We start from the raw sequence: 25,357 nt of genomic DNA on the forward strand, positions 1-25,357 counted from the left end.
CCAATTTTTCAACTTCTGTGGCCTTTGATGAAGCAGAGAAAGAAAAAATTCAATTTCTCAGACTTAAGTGCACTATTTCACATCTGTTCAATAAGCTTTGGCTTGCATTATTGCTGATCACAAGGAACTAAAAAATGGAAAACAAAAAGAAAACAGAACAAAATAGAAACTCACAAACTCAAATTTAAAAAAATATTTTTAAGGGAGAAGAAAAAATAAATGGGAAGTATACTAATTTCCTAAGTTCTAGAAATTCTAGAAAATGAGACCATATTGGTTTCCAGTAAGATTCTAATAGAACTCTATGACTTATTGATACGTTGGATAACAAGAAATATCATTTTTTGGAATGTAAATTTATTTATTTATTTATTTAAAGATTTTATTTATTTATTTGACAGAGAGAGAGACACAGCGAGAGGGAACACAAGCAGGAGGAGTGGGAGAGGGAGAAGCAGGCTTCCCGCGGAGCAGGGAGCCCGATGTGGGGCTCGATCCCAGGACCCTGGGATCATGACCTGAGCCGAAGGCAGACGCTTAACGACTGAGCCACCCAGGCGCCCCAGGAATGTAAATTATTTTTTTAAAAAAGGGCAATGAAGTACAAAACTGTCACATTAACCAGAAAAAAATTTTAGCTAAAAAGTCCTCTGAGGGGTGAAAATATGCTTTTAAAGTCTATAAACATGAGGACTATGTGCTACGCTGCTTCAAAAAGGCACTACATAACCTTGGTTACCCAGTTTCCCAAGCCACAGGGCTAGAAGCATCAAAATAAAAGAAGGAAGTATTCACACAAGACCCAAACACAAGGACAACCCAGGGATGTGAATACTGATAGAGACTTCTAGGGAGTGAATTTCAATTATAAAAATCAGATATGTGCACATGTATATAGGATACATATTATTTTTGCAATAATTAAAAAAAATGTATGTAGTTTTACCTATCTGAAAGGTGTACAATGAAAATCTCATTTTTGTATTATTTTGCATTTCTCTGATTATGGTGACTCTGAACAGTATTCAAACACTTGTTAGCAATCTGAGTTTTACTTTCTATAGATTAACAAGTCATGTTCTCTGTCCATTTTTCTAATGTATCGCTTCTCCAAATCAAAGAAATTTCCTTGAAGATCAAAATAGTCACTCTTGTTGAATTTTAGTGGTTAACAATACTTTTTGCCAGTATGCCATCTTTTAAGTTTGTTTATGTTGCCTTCATTGTTTGCTTATTTACTTAATTATTATTATTATTTTTAAAGTAAGCTCTATGCTCAATGTGGGTTTTGAACTCACAACCTCTAGATGAAGAGTTGCCTGCTCTCCCGACTGAGCCAGCCAGGTGCCCCGTTTACTTATTTATTTAATAAACACTATACAGTATGTTTTATGTGCCTGATACTATTCTAAGTGCTTCAAAAATATCAACATATTTAGTCATTATAATAACCTGATAGAGGTAGGCACTATAATTTTTATTTTACAGTTGTGAATACTGAAGTGCAGAGTCATTATGTAACTGGTCTATGTGCAATGTTATAGCTCATAGAGTGAGCCTTTTAGTTCTTTATTTTTCAAAACAAAACAATATTGTGGCCTTCATCATACCTTTAAAATATTAGTACTATTTTGTTAATTTTTTGAAAGAATTCTGGAGGAAATCTGATTAGAATAGAATTTGAGTTTATATGAAGAATTTTCATTAGAGAATGTTAAATTAGGCCATCCATGAACATGGTATACCAATTCCACTTCTCTATTTATTCAAATCTTATGTCCTATAATATAGACATTACATTTTCATGATAAACATTTTTTGTTAAGTTAAATCAGGTAAACTGCTGTGGCCTGAAAGCTAAAAATGAATTTTCACATCCCAAGGGGTTATAAAAAAAACAAAACTGGGTGCCTGGGTGGCTCAGTTGGTTAAGCGACTGCCTTCAGCTCAGGTCATGATCCTGGAGTCCCGGGATCGAGTCCCGCATCGGGCTCCCTGCTCAGCAGGGAGTCTGCTTCTCCCTCTCCCTCTCCTCCCTCTTGTGCTCTCTCTCTCGCTCTCAAATAAATAAATAAAATCTTAAAAAAAAAAAAAAAAAAAAAAAAAAAAAAAAAAAAAAAAAAAAAAACAAAACTGCCCAAGATTATGTGACCGAGTATATACATCTGCAACATCTAAAATATTTTAATATCTGGTCTTTTACAGAAAAAGTTTGTTGACCCCTGGGTTATTTCTTAGATATTTCAGGTTTTTTTTTTTTTTCCTACTATAGTTAGTATTGACCCCAGTGTTCAATATAGAAGTCACAACCACATGTGGGTACTTAAATTTAGATAACTAAAATGAAATACAATTAAAAATTTAGTTTCTCATCACACTGGCAACATTTCAAGCCCAACAATAGCATGTAGCTCGTGGCTACTATACTGGACAGCCCAGATGGAGGACAGTTGGTTTTCTAAGAGTCAACTTTACTAACCTTTATTCCTTGTATTGACTTGTCTGTTGAGTCCATAAGGTTTCCAAGGCAGATGGCTAAATTTATAGTCACAAGCATGAAGTGACTTTTACTATTTTCTCGAACATATATTATCTTCCCTTTCTCAGAGCAACACTTTAAGACAGGTATTACTGTTTCTATTTTACAGACAAGAAAATTAACACCTGGAACTTAATTCTAGATGTGAGTGTTTACAAAACTGGATTCTTTATGCTAAGCAGTGCTGCATCTTTCCCTATCCAATAACATATCAAAAGTCAATAGGCTAAAATAGTTTGATAAAAAAGAGGAATTTAATACAGAATGCATTAGGATAAATTTTTATTTTTTTATTTTTAAGTAATCTCTATACCCATCATGGGGCTTGAATTCACAACCCCAAGATCAAGAGTTGCACACTGTACTGACTGAGGCAGCCAGGTGCCCTGGATTATAATAAATTTTATGAAAAGATAAGTTATCCTTTATTTGATAAGTCCATTTAAATTCAACACTTCAATACTAAGTTTAACACAGTTAGGCAGGAGCAAAAACATCACAGGGATCACACCATGTGCCCAACAGAAAAAAGAACTTTTAAATAATGAGAAATGGGCCACTTCATGGGATAGTAAGATTCCTATTATTGAAAGTATTTAAACCTATGTCTTAGGTGGCCAATAATGTAAAAACTATTAAGGGCATGCGCAAATCTTTTTTTTTTAAGATTTTATTTATTTGACAGAGAGAGAGAGAGCAGGAACACAAGCAGGGGGAGTGGAAGAGGGAGAAGCAGGCTTCCCGCTGAGCAGGGAGCCCGATGTGGGGCTCGATTCCAGGACCCTGGGATCATGACCTGAGCCGAAGGCAGACGTTTTACGACTGAGCCACCCAGGCACCCCATGGGCATGCACAAATCTAACGAAGTGGATTGTACAGTATCAGTCGAAACCAGTTGAGACAATGCAAAAAAAAAATTCACTTCTGTACCTGAACTTCACCAAGGCAATCTAGCTGTTCTTGCATCTGGTTCCTGGTAACAGTTACATCATATTCTAACTTGTCATATTCTCTCCATGCTCGTTCCAGTTCCTAAAAATCAAAGAGCATTAATTACTTTAATGGGGGAAAATGTGCTTTTATATTGTTATCACTGCAACTACAAGCTTTCTAGGTTTTAGAAAATTGTGTAGTTAATATTGGGCAAAATAAAAACTTTTGTAATTCATTTTCCTTATAATTCATTTTTCCTTTCCTTTCCTGTTTAAAGCATTATCTTATCTACCCTGGTTAAAATTTCTCCATAAATGAAAAATACTAAATAGTTCTATTTTAGCATGTTGGATTTTCAATAACACCAGAAGCCTGATGTATCTTTACTCGGAATAAACTTACAGTAATGTAATAAACCTAATTCAGGTAAATAAATCAGTGAATCCTGCTTATAGAGACTCAATATAGATGCTACTCACCTATATTTTTCTCCTTTGGAAAAAAATCACCCCCAACCCTAAAATCACAGAGAAAATTTTCACATTGGTATTTAACCACCTGTCATCTATTGAATATGGAATGATTCTACAAATGGTCAAAAATACATTGTCACTTCACTGTTTCAGGATGCTATTCTATGGGAGTGTAGGTACTCTTCTATAGGTTGTAATTACTCTTCAGACATTTCAGAGTGGTATGAAGTCAACAAATTGATAAAGTAAGGCAAGGATCTTGATCAGTTTTATTACTAGTATATGGTGTGGTGTTGGCACATGTAACACAAACAACAAAAATATAGGGAGCACTGTTGTAAAATGAATTAGTAACTCTTGTCTAAGAATCTTCCACAACCAGAGATTTCATGCCCTGAACTGTGCTGAATGAAGCCCGCCCCGGGAAACGTCAGTTTAACAACACTAATAGTCTTGGGATAAGGAAAGAGGGTATGGAGTATGGAGGAAAGGTTATTTAAAATAATCTAAACAGTTTTTTTTTTTTTAATTGAAGAATAGTTGACACAATGTTACACAATAATCTTAACAGTTTGTTCCTAATGGTTCTCTTTTAAAGAGTTATTTTACTTCTGGGGCACCTGGGTGGCTCAGTCAGATAAGTATCTGCCTAAGCATCTGCCTTTGGCTCAGGTCATGATCTCAGGTTCCTGGGATCGAGCCCCAAGTTGGGCTCCCTGCTCAGTGGGGAGTCTGCTTCTCCTTCTCCCTGCCGCTCCCCCTGCTTGTGCTCGCTCTCTCTCAAATACATAAAATCTTAAAAAAAAAAAAAAAAAAAAAAGTTATTTGTCTATTGTGTAACTAGCTTAAAATTACTTGAAAACACTCAGGCAATGAGAGGAGCCTGGGTGGCTCAGTCGTAAAGCGTCTGCCTTTGGCTCAGGTCATGGTCCCAGGGTTCTGGGATTGAGCCCCATGTTGGGCTCCCTGCTCGGTGGGAAGCCTGCTTCTCCCTCTTCCACTCCCCCTGCTTGTGTTCACGCTCTCACTCTCTCTCTCTGTCAAATAAATAAATAAAATCTTAAAAAAAAAAACAAACCTCAGGCAATGAAAAATTATTCAAAGTACATACTTTTAAAAATTAAAATGAGTGTTAGAATTTGGCCATTTGGGATAATTGCTTTTTGAATCTAAGATATCTCCTTAAGCAGGTTTTACAGTGAATTTTATTTTTTAAAAAGTAGAGATATACCACTGGAGATTTTTTTTTATCATCTCTATATTATATAGATAATTTAGGGAGTCTATTTAACTGATTTCACAAGAATAAAATTTTTAAAAGGCAAAGTGATAAAGGACTAAAGGTTTTTACCTCTTCTTTTTTTTATTTTTTTAAAAGATTTTATTTATTTGACAGAGAGACACACAGTGAGACAGGGAACACAAGCAAGGGGAGTAGGAGAGGGAGAAGCAGGCTTCCCGCCGAGCAGGGAGCCCGATGTGGGGCTCGATCCCAGGACCCTGGGATCATGACCTGAGCCGAAGGCAGACGCTTAACGGCTGAGCCACCCAGTCGCCCCGGTTTTTACCTCTTCTATATGGTGTAAATATTAGTCTTCTAACTTGGCTCCAGCAAACTTTTACCTGAATGAATAAGGGTACCGATCTCCTTATTTATTTATCTCCAGACTCCATGGTGGCTCAGCAAATAAGATGGCATTGCCAGGTTAACACCTAACCTCTCTTGGAGAAAAGGCAGGTGTAGGGTCGGTTCAAAGGCTATAGAAGCATCCAAATGTAAGAACTTTTTTTTTTTTAAAGATTTATTTATTTATGTGACAGAGAGAGAGATAGCAAGAGCAGGAACACAAGCAGAGGGAGTGAGAGAGGAAGAAGCAGGCTTCCTGCCGAGCAGGGAGCCCAATGTGGGGCTTGATCCCAGGACTCTGGGATCATGACCTGAGCCGAAGACAGATGCTCAGCGACTGAGCCACCCAGGTGCCTCTGTAAGAACATTTTAGGAAGGTAAGAATCCTTGCCTTTCTAATCCTAGAAGTACAGAAAACATTAACTCTAGAGCTAGAAAGTATTATTATTTTTTAAAAAGATTTTATTTATTTATTTGAGAGAGAGAGCACAAGAGGGGGGGGAGCGGGAGAGGGAGAAGCAGACTCCCTGCTGAGCAGGGAGCCCGATGCGGGACTCGATCCGGGGACTCCAGGATCATGACCTGAGCCGAAGGCAGTTGCTTAACCAACTGAGCCACCCAGGCGCCCGAGCTAGAAATTATTTTAAGGGTGAAGAAACACAATACACTTTCAAGTTTTCTAGCCTGGAAAGTCCTGCCGTCACTGCGCTATAACATTTGGCTTGAGACCCATAATCCTGATGGGCTTAGCTGTTTCTGCCTTTGTCTCTGGGCTCCTCAAACATGGTTATGGGTGGGCAGGACACAAATCAACAGAGGACAGCAAGGAAAGTGGCAGCGCTGGCATAACATCAGTTTCTTCCAATACCTGGCCGAGCATTTCATTGACAAATTCACAAATACCATGTTGAAAATCTTTAAATATGACCTTACGGGTTTTTTTTTTTTTTTCAAGAAGATAATATATAGTTTGATAAGGCAATTAAAAGGGGTAATGACTTTTAGGGACACCTGGGTGGCTCAGTTGTTAAGCATCTGCCTTCGGCTCAGGTCATGATTCAGCTCAGGTCATGATCCTGGGGTCCTGGGACCGAGCCCCACATCGGGCTCCCTGCTCAGCGGCAAGCCTGCTTCTCCCTCTCCCACTCCCCCTGCTTGTGTTCCCTCTCTCGCTGCATTTCTGTCAAATAAATAAATAAAATCTTAAAAAAAAAAGGGGGGGGTAATGACTTTTAAACATTCAATTATCTTAAAATCACAGGCATTAAGTCAGGAGACAGTGCTTTTGATAAAAAGCATGGAGAGTTTCATGCTATATACAGTTAAGAGAATACATGACATCTTGCAATCTACAGCCACATGGATTCCTCTCACAATGTTAAAAGAAGCCAAAGAGTATATACTATATGATTATACATGATTTATATATATATGATTAATAAAGTTCAAAAATAAGCAAAAAGCTAATGTATAGTTTAAGTCAGATAATGGTGGTTCTAAAGCAGTCATTGGGAGGGGAGTTTCTGGTATTTTAGTAAAATTCAGTGTGTTGATATGGATGTCATTGGGAGGAAAGCAGTCATTGGGAGGGGAGTTTCTGGTATTTTAGTAAAATTCAGTGTGTTGATATGGATGTCAGCCATATCTGTGCACTTAAATTGTGTCCTTTTCTGAGAATATTTATACTCTAACAAAGGTAAAAAAATAAAAATGTGTGTACACATGTAAGATTGTTACAGGGATGGCAGAAGATGTTAAAAAATTTGACTCAGTCTAACTTCAGGATGTGGAACAAGTAAAATGAGGATTTTAATATCTACCAGTAGAGCTATAGGAATACGTATTATCATTTTTATTAAGAAAGTATTAGGACAAATAACTCATTTCCAAGTTTTAATGTAATAAGACCTTTCCTTTCCTTTTTTTTTTAAGATTTTATTTTTAAGTAATTTCTCTACCCAACGTGGGGCTTGAACTTACAACCCCAAGGATCAAGAGTTGGATGCTCTAATGACTGAGCCAGCCAAGCACCCCTCCTTTTCTTGTCCAATATCAATGGCAATTTATAACCAAATGCAGCCATGGGAACAGCTATACAATATGCTACATAAACATAAACGTGTAATCTATTTTTATAATCTTTAACTCGTATCTAGTTCCTCTTCTAATCTCTGAAATAAAAACTATATTCCATCTCAAAGAAAGTGGCTATTTATTGTACAAATTTTAGATGTAATAAATTTGTATAATTATAAATGTAGAAATGCTAGAATATAGGGAAAGAAAAAATACCTATTAATGTACTACACTTTTGTTAGCAATTCTGTGGATTTTCTTTTAATCTTTCTCAGACATATACAACGGAAATTCACAAATATAGGCAAAAGTAGGGCCCACTCTGAATTCAACAGTATGGATACATGGCCATTCTGGTTTCATCTATAGTACGCACATATTCTATCTTTGGGGGATTATTTCAAGGCAAACAACAAGCATCACATCATTTCATCTATTAATACTTCAGTATGTATTTTTTTTTTACGATTTTATTTATTTGAGAGAGAGGGAGAGGGAGTGAGAGAGAGCACCAGCGGGGTGTAGGGGGAGACGGGCAGAGAGAGAGAGGAACAAGCAGACTCCCTGCTCTGTGGGGAGCCCAATGTGGGGCTCGATCCCAGAATCCCAAGATCATGACCTGAGCTGAAGCTAGAAGCTTAACCGACTGAGCCATCCAGGCACCCCTTTCTTAAAAATGTTTTAAAAAAATTACAAGTTTCCCCTATCATCCTCTCTATGCCCCTGCTACTTATATGGGGATGAGATTGGGTCACTTGATCTGCAGAATTTCTCCTACTCTATATTTTGCTAATTGAGTTCCTAGGTATTCCTTACATGCTCTTCTGTTTCCTTTTATTTCCCATAAACTCACAGTTACATATTGAGGCTTGTTGAGATTTAGATTTGATTTTCTGATAAAAATGCCTCACATCTGTTGTTGGGCACTTTCTACTGCAGCGCATCAGGAGGCATATCATACCTGACTATCTCTTTTTGGGGGGATGTTGTATTGTAATTATAAAATAACCAGGTATTTAAAAATTGTACTGGGGCGCCTGGGTGGCCCAGTTGGTTGAGCGTCTAACTCTCGGTTTCAGCTCAGGTCTCGATCTCTGGAGCCAGGCATCAGGCTCAGCTCAGCGGGGAGTCAGCTTGAAGATGTGTTTGCTTGAAGATTCTCTCCCACTGCTCCTTCCTCCACTCATCACGTGCTCACTCTCTTTTAAATCTTTAAAATCAATTATCTTAAAATCTTTCAGAACTGATTCCATGCAAATTCATAAATATTGATGGCACTACTACAAAAAAACGACACTATTGTAACCATGATTCTCAGAAACTCTTTATTACCTGGAGTATGAATGAATATATGAAGGTATTTAATGTGCAAGCTTTTCCCCAAAGCAGTTCCTTTGTCCGGCTTCCCTGTCCCTGTAAGTTTATAATCCTAAACTCTGGTATATCCACCGGAGTCTAAAATCTGTTTACTTATGGTCCTCCTAGCTAGAATCCAACTTAGAACACAAATCAGTTTAATGGAAGTCTATACACACAACTTATTCACTGTAATCCTGGGTAATCTCTCTGTTTTCCATCTTTAACGTAATAATAATGGTACCCATGCCAAGGGGTTATGGGGATTAAGTACATGTTAAGTACTTAGAATCTGGTACCCAATAACTGCTCCAAGAAATATTCCTGATTACTGTTATTACTTCATATACTGGTATTATTTTTGCAGTGCATAAATGTATAAGCTAACTACTGGCATGATTCAGGATGAATGGGAGCCCTTTATACCTGCTTTATGATTTCTGAAATTCCAATTTTGGATTGTTGAGTAAGGTAATTTAAATTTGATTTCAAGTTCCAGAAAGTACATGTTATGTGACCACATAGATAGTGAAATGGACTAGAAAGTACAGAAGCCTGAGAATTAAGAAGTCCTTGATTTAGGTGTTGATTCTGTTCCTTACTAATTATGTCACCTACACAAGTCATTTTGGCTCCATGAACTTCAGTTTCTTTATCTGTGCAGTGAAGATAATAAAAATGAAAATAAATGGAGATAATTATTTATTTTGCATAGGATTTTCTTAAAGATCAAACTAGATAATATATGTGAAAAACACAGAATTACAAATATATTTTGCTGCCATTATTACATGAGCCACAAATTATCTGGTTCCTTGAATTGTTGGGTAGAGTAAGAGAAGCAGCCATTGAGCTGATAAAGCCTAAGAATATTTCTCTTACATATGGGCATGAGGCCTAATGCAAATTCCAAGAGAGATGACTGTAGCAGATGTTTTATGGAGCTTCACACTATATCCCCTTTGCCCACCTAATTTCAAGGGACTGTGGTAAATTCCACGCACACCAGAGTCTCATGGCAAGCCAGCTACGGCAGTTTGGATGTGTGGGTGAATTAAGGACACTGGGGTAACTTCAACCAATGAGACATAGCCTCTCAGCCTTCAGTAGAAAATTCTGGGGCATCTACTCATTTCCTCAGAGAGTCCCCAGTTCCATAGAGTGGAAACCAGCTCAGTAGGGAAACCTTTCCTAACTTTTCTCCCTTCCTGTCTTATTCTCCACACACCCTCATTTCTGCTTCCTGGAATCATCTCCTAAATAAACTATCTTAACCCAGTCCCTCATCTTAGGCTCTGCTTTCAGAAAAGACCCCAAACTAAGATAATGACACACTGAAAAATTTCAAGCGTAACTGACTGTTATTACAACCTTTCTCACTAACCAGGCTTAGGTAAAAAGAAGTAGAAACAAGGTGAGAACACAGAGGCACTATGTGCTTAAAGCATGTATGTTTGTTGGATGGGGCTTCTAGAGAGAAGATATAGTATCAGGAATTAAATAAAACATAATAGGCACACTGCTTTACATGTCTGCCTTGTGTTAATCCTAATTTTACATACCTAAATGGCCAACTAGGTGAGGAGAAGATGTTCTCAGAATCAAAGCTTTGATCTTTGGGAGTGTTAATGTTATACCTCTTGTATCTTTTATACCTCATGACTTGGATTTGAACCAATGACCTCAAGCAACTGTGAAAGAATTAGAGGAATCCTCTGGGATTCTGCTAGCATAAATGTAATTCAATTTTAAATCTAATCAACATCCACTGACTGTTAACCATATGCTGTTAGGCTTGAGCTACAAATATGAACAAGTTTACAAAGGCAATAGTATAGTTTGTATTCTATGTAGTAAGACATGTGTTAGAGGAACACACTGAGGGTCTGTAATGACCAATGAATAACGCTGAAGGCAAAGAAAAAGAAACCTGGAAAGTGATTATATGGGTAACAACCAGAAAATGGGATATTCAAACATGATTAATTTCTACTAAAACATTTTTAAGTCTACTGGTCAAATTTAAGTTACTAAACCCATTTGGTAAGGGGAAAAAATAACAGTTCAATTGAACACTCAGCCTCAGAATTTTCCAAAACAGATACCAAATCATGAAATAGTTCCCAACTACATTTTGATTTGACTCAGGTTGCCATAGGGATACTGAGCTTTTCATTAGCTTGGCATTGACAACCTAGCCCCGTTTTCCCCTTCTAATGTCATATTCCTAATCCTCTACTCCAGTCAGTTACTTTTATTTCTTGTTTCTCCAAACATGTCTCTCACATTCTCATCTCTTTGTTGTGGTTCAAGGCATTTTATCCTGTATGGACTACCCTTTTCTGTCCCTTCCTATCCAAATCCTACCCACCCCTGGTTAACTAAGTGACTACTTCCTTTTAGACAACATTTCATGTGCATGTATTTTCTTTTTGACTCTATTAGAGAAAATCTATGTAGATTTAAGTCTTCAGGATTATGCTCAGAAGACATGGGTTTGAATTCTAGGCATAGCATTTATTAGCTTTTAACACTGGGTAAGTCATTTGGTTCAATCATCACTTTTTTTTTTTTTAAAGCAGGCTCCTGCTGAGCATGGAACCCTGGATGGGTCTTGAACTCAGGACCCTGAGATCAACACCTGAACTGAGATCAAGAGTCGGACACTTAACCGACTGAGCCACCCTTGTGTCCCTCAATGATAAAATTTTTAATGCACATCCTACAGCGCTGGATGCCAGAACTACAAAGATGAACGAGATAGGGTTCTGATTTCAAGGAGATCACAACTGAAAGGATATTAAATTCTTAAAAAATTTATGAACATCACAGTATAATTAAGAGAATCAAATGAAATAATGGAAATATCTAAACTGAGATCAACACTGCAGCTATTAAATGATAATGTCAACAGCTTCCTAAAAACATTTCACAGGTGTCTTTTTTTATTGAAATGGTTGGTTAAATGAATCCAATTACCACCTTCCCAAAATTATTCTAACTCCCCTGAAATCCACAAAATACTTTTCTTCTCTTTTTTAAAAAGATTTTATTTTTAAGTAATCTCTACACCCAACATGGGGCTCAAACTCACAACCCTGAGATCAAGAGTCGCATGCTCTACCAACTGAGCCAGCCAGGTGTCCCGAAAGACTTATTCTCTTAATGCAATAACGTTAACATAATAAGTTTTCGTTTTAATAATACATAAATGGAGTATTTATCTCCCTTATAAACAACTATTTCACAAGGAAAAGAATGCTTACTATAAGAGAAATAATTATATTTATTTTGCATCAGAAAACAAATCACCTCTTAATTTTTATTATTAGTTAATAACAAATTAATTTCTTGTTATAGTAAAGAATAATCCCAAAGACAGTCAAATTAGATAGAAACAAATAGAAAAAAAAAAAAGAAAAAAGAACCACATAATATTTCAGTGACTCTTACTAGAAAAAAATCTGCTACTTACGGCAGTGGCTCGAGAGAGTTCTCTACATGTACTGAGGAGTCCGTTTTGTAAATCGTCCCTCTGTAACACCACGGTCTGAATGGCTGCTGGGTTATCTGCATTCATTTCTATCTCTTGGCTGGCTGACAGCAAAGCTTGCTCAAGCGTGTACTATTATAATAAAAATAATTACACTTAATGTTCTGCATCATCGAATTAATTCTTTCTACTTTAGTTTTATCAGTGTCCTAATAATAAGCATAAAAAGTAACATCAACTGAGATAATAAACATAATTGTCCTACTTTCTCCTTGTGGAGTTGCTGAAGTTTCTCTTCCAGGGCATGTACCACTTTATCTTGTTCACATAACCGGCTTAACTTGGCCTAGGTTTTAAGAGAAAATCTGTTGTTAGCGATTTTTTATTTTTCCTGTAATTGGCAGTAGGTAGTCCCGTAACTGAAGGTAGGTGTAACAAGAAAACACATTTAAGATAGCCATAGAATAATACCTAATTAGGCCAATCTTTATTTCAATCAGTAAAATAAAAAATAGCTTTTTATTTATTTAGTTTAAAGATTTTATTTATTTAGTCAAGCAGAGAAAGACATGTATCATAGGACCTCAATGATACGAGGAATTCTTAATCTCAGGAAACAAACTGAGGGTTGCTGGAGTGGTGGGGGGTGGGAGGGATGGGGTGGCTGGGTGATAAACATTGGGGAGGTTATGTGCTATGGTGAGCGCTGTGAATTGTGCAAGACTGTTGAATCTCAGATCTGTACCTCTGAAACAAATAATACAGTATATGTTAAAAAAAGAAGAAGAAGAAGATAGCAGGAAGGGAAGAATGAAGGGGGGGAAATTGGAGGGGGAGACGAACCATGAGAGACTATGGACTCTGAAGAACAAACTGAGGGTTCTAGGGGGGAGGGGGGTGGGAGGATGGGTTAGCCTGGTGATGGGTATTAAAGAGGGCATGTTCCGCATGGAGCACTGGGTGTTATATGCAAACAATGAATCATGGAACACTACATCAAAAACTAATGATGTAATGTATGGTGATTAACATAATACAATAATAAAAAAAAGATTTTATTTATTTACTTGAGAGATAGAAAGACAGAAATAGCGACAGAGAGCACAAGCGGGGAGGTAAGGGAGAAGCAGGCTCCGTGGGGTTTGATCCCAGGACCCTGGGATCATGACCTGAGCCAAAGGCAGATGCTTAACTGACTGACCCACTCAGGAGCCCCCAAAATAGCTTTTAAAGATACAACGCTTAACATGCATATAAAGTGAAAAAGCATTTCAACCATATTATTTAATCTACATAATTCGAGATACTGTTAGTAATTGAGCAGTCTCATATAACTTTAAATCATTTCAATGTGGTTAATATTTTTTTACCTACCAACTGCTAGGTATGTTAAGTGATATATGCAATCCTTAATGAAAATATCAACTGAATTCTGTTTTTATATTTTAAAATTATGCTCTTATGTTTATAAAAGAATATAAGGAAAAGATTGCTTCTAACTGCAATAATACAAATAAAAATTTGCTAAATGGAGAAAAAAAATCATTTTCAATAGTTTAAATGTTTGAAACTCTTGGTATTACCCTAATTTTTTAATTATGAAAATATCAGAGGATACTCCATGAAAATTTAAATACTACAATAAACCAGTTGTCCAGATGTCTGAAAATAAAAAACCTGGATAAACTGTATATATGCCCCAAACTTGACTGCATAATGACAAGTAGGCAAGAAAACTGGAGATTTCACTTTCTTTGCCATAGCTGTTAAAATAATTACCCTGTCTTTGTTAGATGACAAAACTCAAGCTATACCAAGTGGAATATACTGAAATGAGAAAGTATAACGACATGGTAAGTCAACCAATCTAAAATATAATAAAAAAAGACTAAATTTTAAAAAGGAAGTAGTGATAGAACTTTTAGAGGCTGATACTTTCTCTAGAAGACAGGACAATTTTACTTTGCTTCCAGTCCTCCATACTTTTTTTGATTAGAAATGTCTTTTACTTTCCTTTAAGTGATTCTTAGTATGCTCAACTGCTAATTATGGGGGGGGGGGTATGTTATAGAATACATAGAGGAGTGATGATTTAATCTAACCTAGATGTAAAAGAAAATGCTACTTTATTTGATGTCATTTTGGAGGGCAAGGGAGGAAGAAGCAGCTTTTTGTCATGCTTATTTCCAATGTTTTGGCAGGGAATATAACAGAGTACTGACAATATATATAGCATACTAACACTTACATCAATATCCACTTCTTCAGGTCTGTATTTGTATAATGTGCCTCTACATTCATCTTGTGACAGCTATAGGAAAAAATGTCAGGTAGCAAGTTTAAAAATAATATTTAAAAAATATACTTAGCCTATAGTTAACATTTTAGATTTATATAACAATAACAAAAATGGGATTTTAATGATTCTTATACTTTAAGAAGTTTAATTCAAACACAGATCATTACAAAAGCAGAAAAATATTTAACAGTGATACAATATGCAAGATACATAAAAATGTTAACTTAAGCTTGTCAAACAAAATAGTAAGTTGGTCAAACAAATTATACAGCACCTTACATTTTCCATTTGTAAGACACACATTATTTTAATGAAAAATTGACAAATACAATCATAGCAACTGTACTGAATCAAATATTCAAACCAGGCATATTTCAGCAGTCAAAACCATCCTTCACAGTATACACATAATCAGACAACTGTGTATGTGTACACTCAAATGCGAACACATCTTAGTACAACTTTATTAACAAAACCCGTAACATACTGTATACATATACATAATATATAAACACACATACACAATATAAACTTATCTTGTTCTTCTGTCTTAAGAACTAAAAGATAATGGGGGAAAAGGATGAGTTTAATTGAAAACAGGAAACTCATTCAAAACCTCATAAAACTGAAAGCCCATGTTGTAAACTATGGACAGTCAAATTTCATAAAGAGTTTATATGTGTTCATTGACGCCATTTGTCTTATGATACTACAAGAAATTACTGCTCAGTGCATTTAAACATCCTTTCTTCGGCTTCGTCCCAATATCTTTTGGTCAAACAAACCTTCACTTCTGCTTGTGTTAATCAAGATTTCAAAAGCCATCCCCGTCAGTGATACCACAGGTAACATCATAGCCTCTGCAAGCAATATTTCACGCTCTCTTGTCTTTTGACTTTATATTGACTGCTAAGACAGTAACAAAAACATAGCAGGAAAAATTGACATGGGCTCACTGCGTGTTTACTAAATGGCACACTTCTTCTCTAAGTAGGGATGGGAGTAATGTATCCCCACTACATTCTAGATTGGAAAATTAAACTTCACATAAACACATATAAATGAATAAAAATGATTAAAAAAGGTTATAACTATATATGCCCACTGTAAAAAACTGCTTGCCAGTTACATCTTAGAAGGAGGCATAATTTAAACAGCAAGTATCTTTGAATGAATCTAGAAATGTGGGTATCAGGAGGTTAAAAATGTAAGCATTACAAACATACAATAAGAAATCCTGGATTTATGTGTTTCATTTCAAGACATTACTTTCACATCCTCATGCAAATGAATCTGTGACTATTTAAGGGTATGCAGTGATTAAACAAAACTTTCATAGAAATGAATTACCACATGAAAAATGAATTTAATGACAGAAGTCAGAATACTTGTGCACTATTTTAAAATAAAGACCACTGAATATGTCCTAAGAAGTGTCAATTGTCTTTCTAAATTAAAGCACCTAGATCCAAGAAAGTAATTTGTACTCTTATCTGAAAACAAAAGTGATGAAAAATAAGTTTTAAAATGCTTAGATCCATGATAAAAAATGAAGATAATGCCAAAATTAAATTTTCTCATTTATAAAAAGTTAAGAGATGTAAAGCCTTTAGCTCCTAAATGTCCAAATACACTTTACTTAATATTTAAAGTTAAATGCAAAACAGCTTTACTAAACCATAGAATATAAAATTTTGATGTAACTAGTGGATAGTGCTACACCTAGATTAAAATATGAATTGTATCCTATATCCCAGGGTCAACAGAAAAAAGCCTCGTATTTTAAAATGGAAATTTAGCAATGTGTAATACAAATTTAGGGTATTGGTATACTATTTTTATTTAGGGAATCTTACTGCATATTCATTTTCACATCAGTGGCAAATTAATAAAAAATGTGTACTGTGTTGTTACAATTTAAGAGTGATAGATCCTTATAGCCATATAAATATACTGCACAATACATTAATTTATTTTGTTGTTTCTGTATTTTTAGTACCATTGAAAAATTTATTTAAACCTTTTATCAAATTATTCAATAAAAATATTCATTAGACACTAACAAAATCTTAAAATAATCAGCCTTCCACTATACATTGCTTTTACCTATCAGAAGAAAAGAATAAGGAAACAGGATTATTCTTCCAATAATTAACTTTTAAGCATGGTTTATTTTTCATTACTGATAATAATTACTGAGGCTTTTCTTAAGAAAAAATGGATATAGTTTATTGAAAAAATTTCCACCTAGAATTGAAGAAGTCTGCTACTTAGTCCTCATTATGAAAATCCTACTAATAAGAAAAAAGTAATTTCATGAATATTCTCATTAAGTTCTGCCTAAAATGTTTCATGGCAATACTTCTTTTATCATTTTTCAAATTCATCTTTAGCAAAAGAAAAAAAAGTTCTGGGTTTGAATACCTTTTTCTGAAGTATCTCAGCAACACTAAAAAAGCAAATGAAAATGGGCTATGTAGAATTATGAAAGGTTGAGTAGTGTTCAAGCTTCAATTTGAGAAGTGTATTATACAGACTTTATTGACATACATACATATAAGGAAATGTGCTTTATTTAGAAAGCTTTTTCATAATAAAATATCTAACAATATTTAAAAACACAGGGTTGGCATTAGGTTAAAACAAAATTACTTTTGTTAATCAAAATATAACTTTCTACAGTATCCCTTTTAAATATGTATGTATATATTTTAAAATTTATAAATAAATACATATATATAAACCCCAAAAAGCATTTTTGGGGAAATATTTGATAAAATTAGACATTTTATGAGGACTCAAAAATCCTCACAGGACTGTAGGTATTTGCTAATATTAGTCCGTACTTTTAAAAAATAAATAATATTTATTATTATTTTATAAAAACTCTAGTACAAAAATGTAATTGTGAAAGACGGTAAAATGATTAATAAGTGTAGAGGAATTTTTCAACACAATGTGGATTGATTTAGCATTTGTTTTGATTCAGTTTTATGTCCTTTTTATATTACCAATTCTAAAAAAATTCCCACATAACGTAATTTTTCAGGTGTCCTCTTTTTTCTAAGAAAATGCAAACATAACATTTCTCCTGCAAGAAAACCCAACGGCTATGATTCAGAATAACAGGTCATAAAACATGATAGTGCCACCTTATTTTCAGGTGTATTTCAGGAACCTATAACACAGCACTGTAATACGTCAGAAGCAAATTTAAGAGTGTACAATATAAACTTCCATGAAGATTTCCTTTGGATCATAACACGGTAACGGAAATCTGAAGAAAAAAATAAGATCTAATTTCAACTTAGGCAAATTAATAATATAGTTTGGGAAGTGTGTCTGAAGGTCACTGTTATCCACCAGTGGTGCCCTGTACCATTTAAGTACTTTATTAATGGCTGATTTTTAAAAAAGGACTGCCTGAAGACACCCCAACTTGACAGGACTGAGAGTCAACATGCATTACCTGGTAATTGGTGGCCTAGCTCACGCCCAGGAATGGCTGCTGATGTTAGCCATTCAGATTTTTCTGTTTTGTACAATTTTAGTTTTTCTCCTTCAAGTATTCATATATTTAATAAGGAAATATAATAATGAGGAAATATATTTATATAAATCTATAGGTCTGGTCAGGTCAGTGACACCGGTATATAAGACCACTCTCCGATATCACCGCACTTTTGGAAAATTCCAATTAGAACTTTTAGTGCAACTGAGTAATTTCAATCAGCAATGACTTCTGCATCATCAACCCTGATTACTGATCAATATAAAAAAGAAAAACCAATCCAAACCAAACTGAAAACCCACAAATGAAAATATACAAAATATGAAAAGTAGAAAGTATAACCTATTACAACAAAATGCCTTTGATCTCTTGTCATTTACCCTTACATAAAATGATAAAGTGACAGCTTCAGATACTGAGAAAGGTATTAATTCCAGAACAAGGGCTAAAGGTTCTCAGCAGTGGAATTTTGGAATGAAGTGTCAAGGTTCTATAATCTGGTTACTATAAAAATACAAAGATTTCATTTTCTTTTGAAAAGTAAAGCTGTTTAACTTTAAATATTTAATACTTTGTTTCTTTATTGATAGAAAACTTTGTTCAGAAGTAAGAGTAACCTCACCCTCCTACCAACTGTTTCAAGGCCCATCCATGATGCTGATCCCAAGATGACTAAAGCAAACCAGAGAGAGTTCAAGGTGCTTTTTCTTTTTTTTTTTAAATAGGTGCTTTTTCATATTTTAATAAAAATACATTCATTTTTCATGTTAGTTAATTTTCTTCTTCTGTATGAATTTTAAAGTATTATAACAGGTCATAGGCCACAGTAATTTGAAGGTGTTGAAGTGGAAGAAGCTGATGTTGCAACACACACAGCTAAGAACAGTTAGACCATGAAATAGAAAAAAATCGGATAGGAATGTATAAAATGACTTCTTTTGCAGATCTGCAGATTACCAAGCTCCTAAAGTAAAGCCAGCCAGCTCCATGGTACATATTTTGAGTTAGGGAAAAGAATGACGTAAGATGATGCATATGATGGCTTAAGAATGTAAGACTACAGGGAGAAGATATTCCCAGTATGTCAAGAAGTGGCTATCTTTAGGTCTTACTATACCACAGTATAGAAATTAGATTTAAATAACTCCCATATAAATATTATCTATTCCTAAAACAGTGGGGTGGGGTAGGGTGGGATGGGGGCTGCCCCTAAAAGGAAAAAAAATTTTTTTAACTTTTCCCTAGAAATCAGTTCTAATGCTTTTAGAGTTAATCGAAATTAATGGCAATCTAGTAAAAATTTTGCAAATGTACTGCAGACCTCCAAGTACATATCAAATACTCTGCACAAAAACTTCAGGAAAATGGCACACTTAATATTCAACAGCAAAATGTTCAGCAAAGCCATGCTAAGAATACTGCAGCATCTTAAAAAGCATGGATGAATTGCATTTTTCCAAATAGACAGAAACAAAAAATGAAATAAGAAAACACTAATGTTATGAGTAACTCTGAGGATAAACCAAAACTGTCACTGAGGGATTTTGCAGATGATAAAGCAGTATCATTCACTGTCCAAGACCTTACTTGCTGGTACAGTTGGGGTCTTAGCGCCGAGTTCTCAATCATTGTGTGAACCATGGTGATAATAGGTTCATTTTCTTTCATCTATTTCAAATCAGGAGGAGCATACAGCAAACATCAGTTTACAGCATAGCTAGATTTGAAAGACGACACTGTAAATATAGCCTCTACTTTAATATCTTCCTAATAGTGCAGTTGTTTACATTTTACCCCAAGGTTGTACAGATTTAACTTCTATAAACCATTTCAAGCAAGTATTAAATGCTGTAAAATACTTCCCAGGTTATAGAAAAGCTTACTAATTGCAATACTGCTGCAACTAGGTTTTACTTTATAAATATATTCAATATAGTCAATGAATATTCTTACATATACTAGAATAGATGATAAAGCATCATGACTTATTTAAAGAGTAAATTACAGGGTGAAAACCTATTTAAAAGAAGAAAACGGTATCATTTAATTGATTACTTATTTAGTAAAAAAGCTTAAAATGATATTCAGTTCTTTGTATACTGATCAGAAAAATATTAGTTCTCTTGTAATATTAAAATTCTATAATATAATAATCAGTATATCTCATCATTTAGGTAATCACATATTTCATTAAGGTTAATTTTGATAGACATCTATATACACTGTTTTGGATTTTCTCACAGTATAACACAATATGTAGAATTATTTCAAGGATATGCAAACTAAAATTTATTTAGCAAAGACTCAATGTATCTCCCTAGCTCCTAAAAAGGCTGAAACCATGTTTCACATTTCCAGCTAATGTTGTACTTAATTACTGCCTCTAGAAAAATATTTGTTTTAGGAGGTCCTGGACTTAAGACCTAAAGCATTCAAAAGAGAATCATCATAATATATAGAGAGTAAAAGGCCAATGATGTACCATTTGTAAGCAGACAAGTCTGTTTATAATTGCAATTTGCAACATACACTTTACATAATTTTCATCCTGCATATTATAGAAAATAAGCATTTTTATTATGGTTAACAAATACTACTTTACTGACTCCGTTAAATCTACAATAAAAGTTTACTAATCTTGAGACTAATAAATGCATAATGTAAATAAAAGATAAATCCTCAAAAGCGTACATCTAAACAATTTTATTTTTAGCCTAGTTACCAATGTTTCATGTCAATAAAATGTTTTGATTGTCAAATTAGAAACTGGTGACTGGTTTATTTTTTTTTAAAGTTTTATTCAAACTAAATAATTTATTTTTAAAAAAATAATTTATTTTAAAATCTCAACATTTGCATATCAGTTAAACTCAAACTTCTTTTTCTCCCCTGCAATGCTATCCAGTAAGGGACTAAGGCATATTTATAGGTGACATTTCATGTACACAGGAAACAGATGTGTTGATATGCAGTTCAGGGCAATTTTTTTTTACAGTGTTGGAAAGTAACTTATAAATAGACAAGTACAGATGTAAATTTTCCTTAGGAGAAAAAACTTTTATCATGGAAATTTAAGACCTCTTTATGTTTTCAAGTGTCTTCTATGTTTTAAGGGAATGTTTGTTATCTTAGTCAAATGTGAATCTTGGAATAAAGTATAACTGCTTTTATGTTTTGGCTTACTCATTTGTACTGATACACACACTTCATATAACACAAGTAAGCACAGGTCTCTATCCATTTTAAATTTTAATTTTCAAAGCAATCTCATCATTACTATTTTTCAACAGCATACCATGGAAATTAGTCAAAAGAATACTGGACTCAAATTTTTTTGCATTGGGTGGAGGTCAGGAACATGAATGTTTTAAGAAATAATGGAGATCAGAGAGTATCCAAATGTAAATGATACTCAAGGTCAAACTGAAATTGCCCACTGAGTCTTGGAAATCTGGCACTACAAATTGACCCCTGTGTCAAATGGCTACGTCAATAAGGCTCACACCTCTAAGTGGAGCTTCAATATAGTACAGATTAAGGACAAATGTTCATACTCTAAGCCTGGCAAATTTACTTGAAGGGACAATATGGTTTCTATACAAGGGTAATCAAGCCTGACTTATTTAGTGGACTACTATGAGAGGGTAAATATGCATCTGTGGAAAGGGATGACATATTTGTGATTTAAAAATGTCTGTTTAATTTACATGTCAAAGCTTATTAAATACTGAGTCACCAAGAAGGGTTTTTTCCAAGAAGAAACTAACTAGGAACAGAAAAACTAAAAGCAAAAATAGTATTTAAATTATACAAACTGTAGGGCACCTGGGTGGCTCAGTTGGTTAAGCTACTGCCTTCGGCTCAGGTCATGATCCTGGAGTCCCAGAATCGAGTCCCACATCGGGCTCCCTGCTCTGCAGGGAGTCTGCTTCTCCCTCTGACCCCTCCCCTTCTCATGCTCTCTGTCTCTCAAATAAATAAAATCTTCAAAAAAAAATGAATTATACAAACTGTAGAGTGTTTCAGAGATCATTTCTGAAATGGACGATTTTTCATTATGAAAAATTTCATACATATTAAATCCTAAGTATTAAAATTAGAAGTCATCTCTAGAAACTGACAATTTAGTACAACAAAGGAATAAAAATGTTAGCAGCAATTATTTTGAATTGTGGGACTGTGGATTATTGTTTTTTCCTTTCTCTATACTTTTCTGCATTTCCCAAGTTTTCCCCAGAGTAGATACTGCTTTTCTAATAAAAAAAAAGTTACTGAAGAGTCAAGGGTAAAATATATAAACATAAAATAAACAAAATTAATGGAACAATCATATCCTCTGGCAAATACTCTTTGGTGATGAAAAGCTAAGAAAAATCTTAGCACCATGTGTTCATATCATGTTCAAGGCTGGGAATTAAGTGGATGAAACCTACTGGAGTTGTCTAGTGTAGTAAGGTCCTGATCCAGAAAACTGTTTTTATAAACCTTTATTCTGTCTTAGGAATCTGTATCTACATCCAAAATTTATTAGAAAAAAATGTTAACTAATTAAAAAAAGTAAGCTACCCAACACATTTGTAAATACATGTTAACTATCCTGTAATTACCGCCCCCCCTTTATTACTACTTCAGAAATCAAAATTCAAGTTTAGACCAGGGGTTCTTAACTCACAACCACACCACTTGAGGAACTTGAAAAGAATACAGACACCCTGATTCCCAGATAATTTTTTTTAATTTTTAATTTTTTTAAAAAAGATTTTATTTATTTATTTGACAGAGAGAGACACAGAGAGACAGGGAACACAAGCAGGGGGAGTAGGAGAGGGAGAAGCAGGCTTCTCACTGAGCAGGAAGCCCGATGCGGGGCTTGATCCCAGGACCCTGGGATCATGACCTGAGCCGAAGGCAGATGCCTAACGACTGAGCCACCCAGGCACCCCCTGATGCCCAGATAATTTTAATGAGCCCCTTGAGAATCTTTGATGTCATTAAAACACCAAGGTGACAGGATGGTCTAAAGATTGCTTTGGCAGAACTAACTATGATGTTCTCATAGTGTTAAAGTAAAATATAATTGGATAACAGTGTATGTTCTTCAGCTCATATACTCCCTGGGATCCCGTTTTACTAATAATAGTCCCATAATTACTCAGATGGGATAAGACTGTCTATGAAAGGAGAAGCAGCAGGATCATTTCAGAACTCCCCAGGGTACCAAATCTACCTAACCAAGAGCTGTTAGGACAGCTGAGTAGTGGGCTGTTAATGATTTGAAAGTGAGTGGTCCTGTATGTGGTGGCTCTCTCTTTGCATGTGGTGTGCAACAGCTAAAAACTGAACGTAATAATCAGGATCCAATACAATGAGAGCTCGGTCCCTATTAAACAATTTCACTGATCTGACTGAATTTTCACTCTTTCCAGATTTATTGAATTGGAAATACTAGATCTGCTTTATCTCCAAATATATTCTAGAAATAGGCTAGCGGTTCCTTTCATTAAAACACCTCTCAAATATTCTATATTTTAATACTTAGAAACTAACTTTTTAAAAAAATATTTTATTTATTTATTTGACAGAGAGAGAAACACAAGCCGGGGGGGCGGGGGGACCGGGAGAGGGAGAAGCAGGCTCCCCGCTGAGCAGGGAGCCCGATGCAGGGCTCATCCCAGAACCCTGGGATCATGACCTGAGCTGAAGGCCGACTTTTAACTGACTGAGCCACCCAGGCACCCCAAAACCAACTTGTTTCTGTAACTTACATTGAAACAGCATATTCTATTTGACTTTGGCTGTGTAAACTTTATGACAGATTCTCAGTTAAAGTAGTAAATAATGACATAAAAAATACATAATGCTCCATGAGCAAGTTGGAATTTGATGCTCAAGTTCTTAAAAGTAAAATCCAATAATTCTCTTCTGATTTGAATACAAGGATCCTACACAGTATTATGATAGTGATGTTAACAGTTGACGTATTTTGTTTTAGGGAATCAGAGCAAGAGAAAGACTAATTAGTACATGGAAAATGTTTAGTGATTCACTTGAAAAGGAGTTAAATGCTTCACTTTCAAATACTTTAATTCCTTGTTTGAAGTAACAGGTAATATAAATTTAGATTTCAGCTAACTGATAAATTATAAAGCTACTAGTAAGACTCATCATTTCATAATAATAAAACATAAATGGAAATATCTTGGAAATACACTTAGGTAATGTCAATGTATTTGTTTACAACAAAACCACACATTTTTACTTAAAGTTTTTAAGTCCAAATGTTTAGACAAACTACCTAAAAAGTCTGGCACTTCATTCCAGCCTCTTTCTCAGTTTTGAGGTATGCTGGGCTAATATGAACACAAAGTATACTTTGATGTTACTATCAGAAATATCCTGACTTAAAAGCCCATCACCAAAGAGCCTTTTCAACACAATCATATGTAACTAGGTCATACTTACTAGGACCTTGAGCAGAACTTCCCAACTGACACCTGTGGGCTGGGAATGGATTACAGGTGTGTGGGACGGGGACCACCTCAGTCCTCAGTGGGCCTACCATGCTACTGCTTGCACCTCTAGTCCCCGCCAAGGTGCTGTACAAAGATCGCCACTTTCTTTGTGTGCCATACATGAAAAAGGTTAGAAAGCACCGAGATCGTGTTTTTACTTCAGAAAAACTGGACTTTACTTCTTTCTTTGGTGTTTCTTGTGATAAATCCATCTACCTCAATGGTTCTCAAACCTGACAGACAAACAAAATCACCTGTGGACATTTAAAACCATAGGCAGGGCTGGGCTCTTGGCAATTCTAACTGGGGATAGGGGAGAGAGGGCCCTGAGTACTGTACTTTCTTTCTGTCTTTCTGAAGATCCATTGATAGTTCTGACAGGAAATCAGGCTTGATAACCATGGTCCCATCTTGGCACTAACTCAAGTAATTGAGGACTAATTCAACTGTCCCCTAATAAAGACTTTTTCAAGGTCTTGATGAGTCAGTACTAAATGTTAATCAAGCTATCTGCACAAATATCAAAAGATGAAAAATT

The 25,357-nt window shown here is 35.1% G+C and overlaps 1 protein-coding gene across 3 annotated transcripts in view; it reads right to left on the minus strand.

The window, feature by feature from the left end:
• The window catches only part of PLEKHA5 (pleckstrin homology domain containing A5), a 243,214-nt gene that overhangs the window by 31,381 nt on the left and 186,476 nt on the right, over positions 1-25,357 (minus strand). For 2 of the 3 annotated variants that reach the window (XM_044915450.1, XM_044915449.1), the window contains exons 16-21: positions 19,895-19,975; positions 15,318-15,353; positions 14,746-14,808; positions 12,763-12,843; positions 12,480-12,629; positions 3,470-3,571 (exon numbers count right to left, since the gene is read on the minus strand). In XM_044915450.1, the coding sequence (XP_044771385.1) occupies positions 3,470-3,571; positions 12,480-12,629; positions 12,763-12,843; positions 14,746-14,808; positions 15,318-15,353; positions 19,895-19,975 (513 nt within the window). The remainder of the gene's footprint in view (positions 1-3,469; positions 3,572-12,479; positions 12,630-12,762; positions 12,844-14,745; positions 14,809-15,317; positions 15,354-19,894; positions 19,976-25,357) is intronic. The other variant, XM_044915451.1, reaches the window with a different exon arrangement.

This window comes from Neomonachus schauinslandi, chromosome 5 (genome assembly GCF_002201575.2).
Source record: "Neomonachus schauinslandi chromosome 5, ASM220157v2, whole genome shotgun sequence".
In the NCBI taxonomy this organism is placed as follows: domain Eukaryota; kingdom Metazoa; phylum Chordata; class Mammalia; order Carnivora; family Phocidae; genus Neomonachus; species Neomonachus schauinslandi.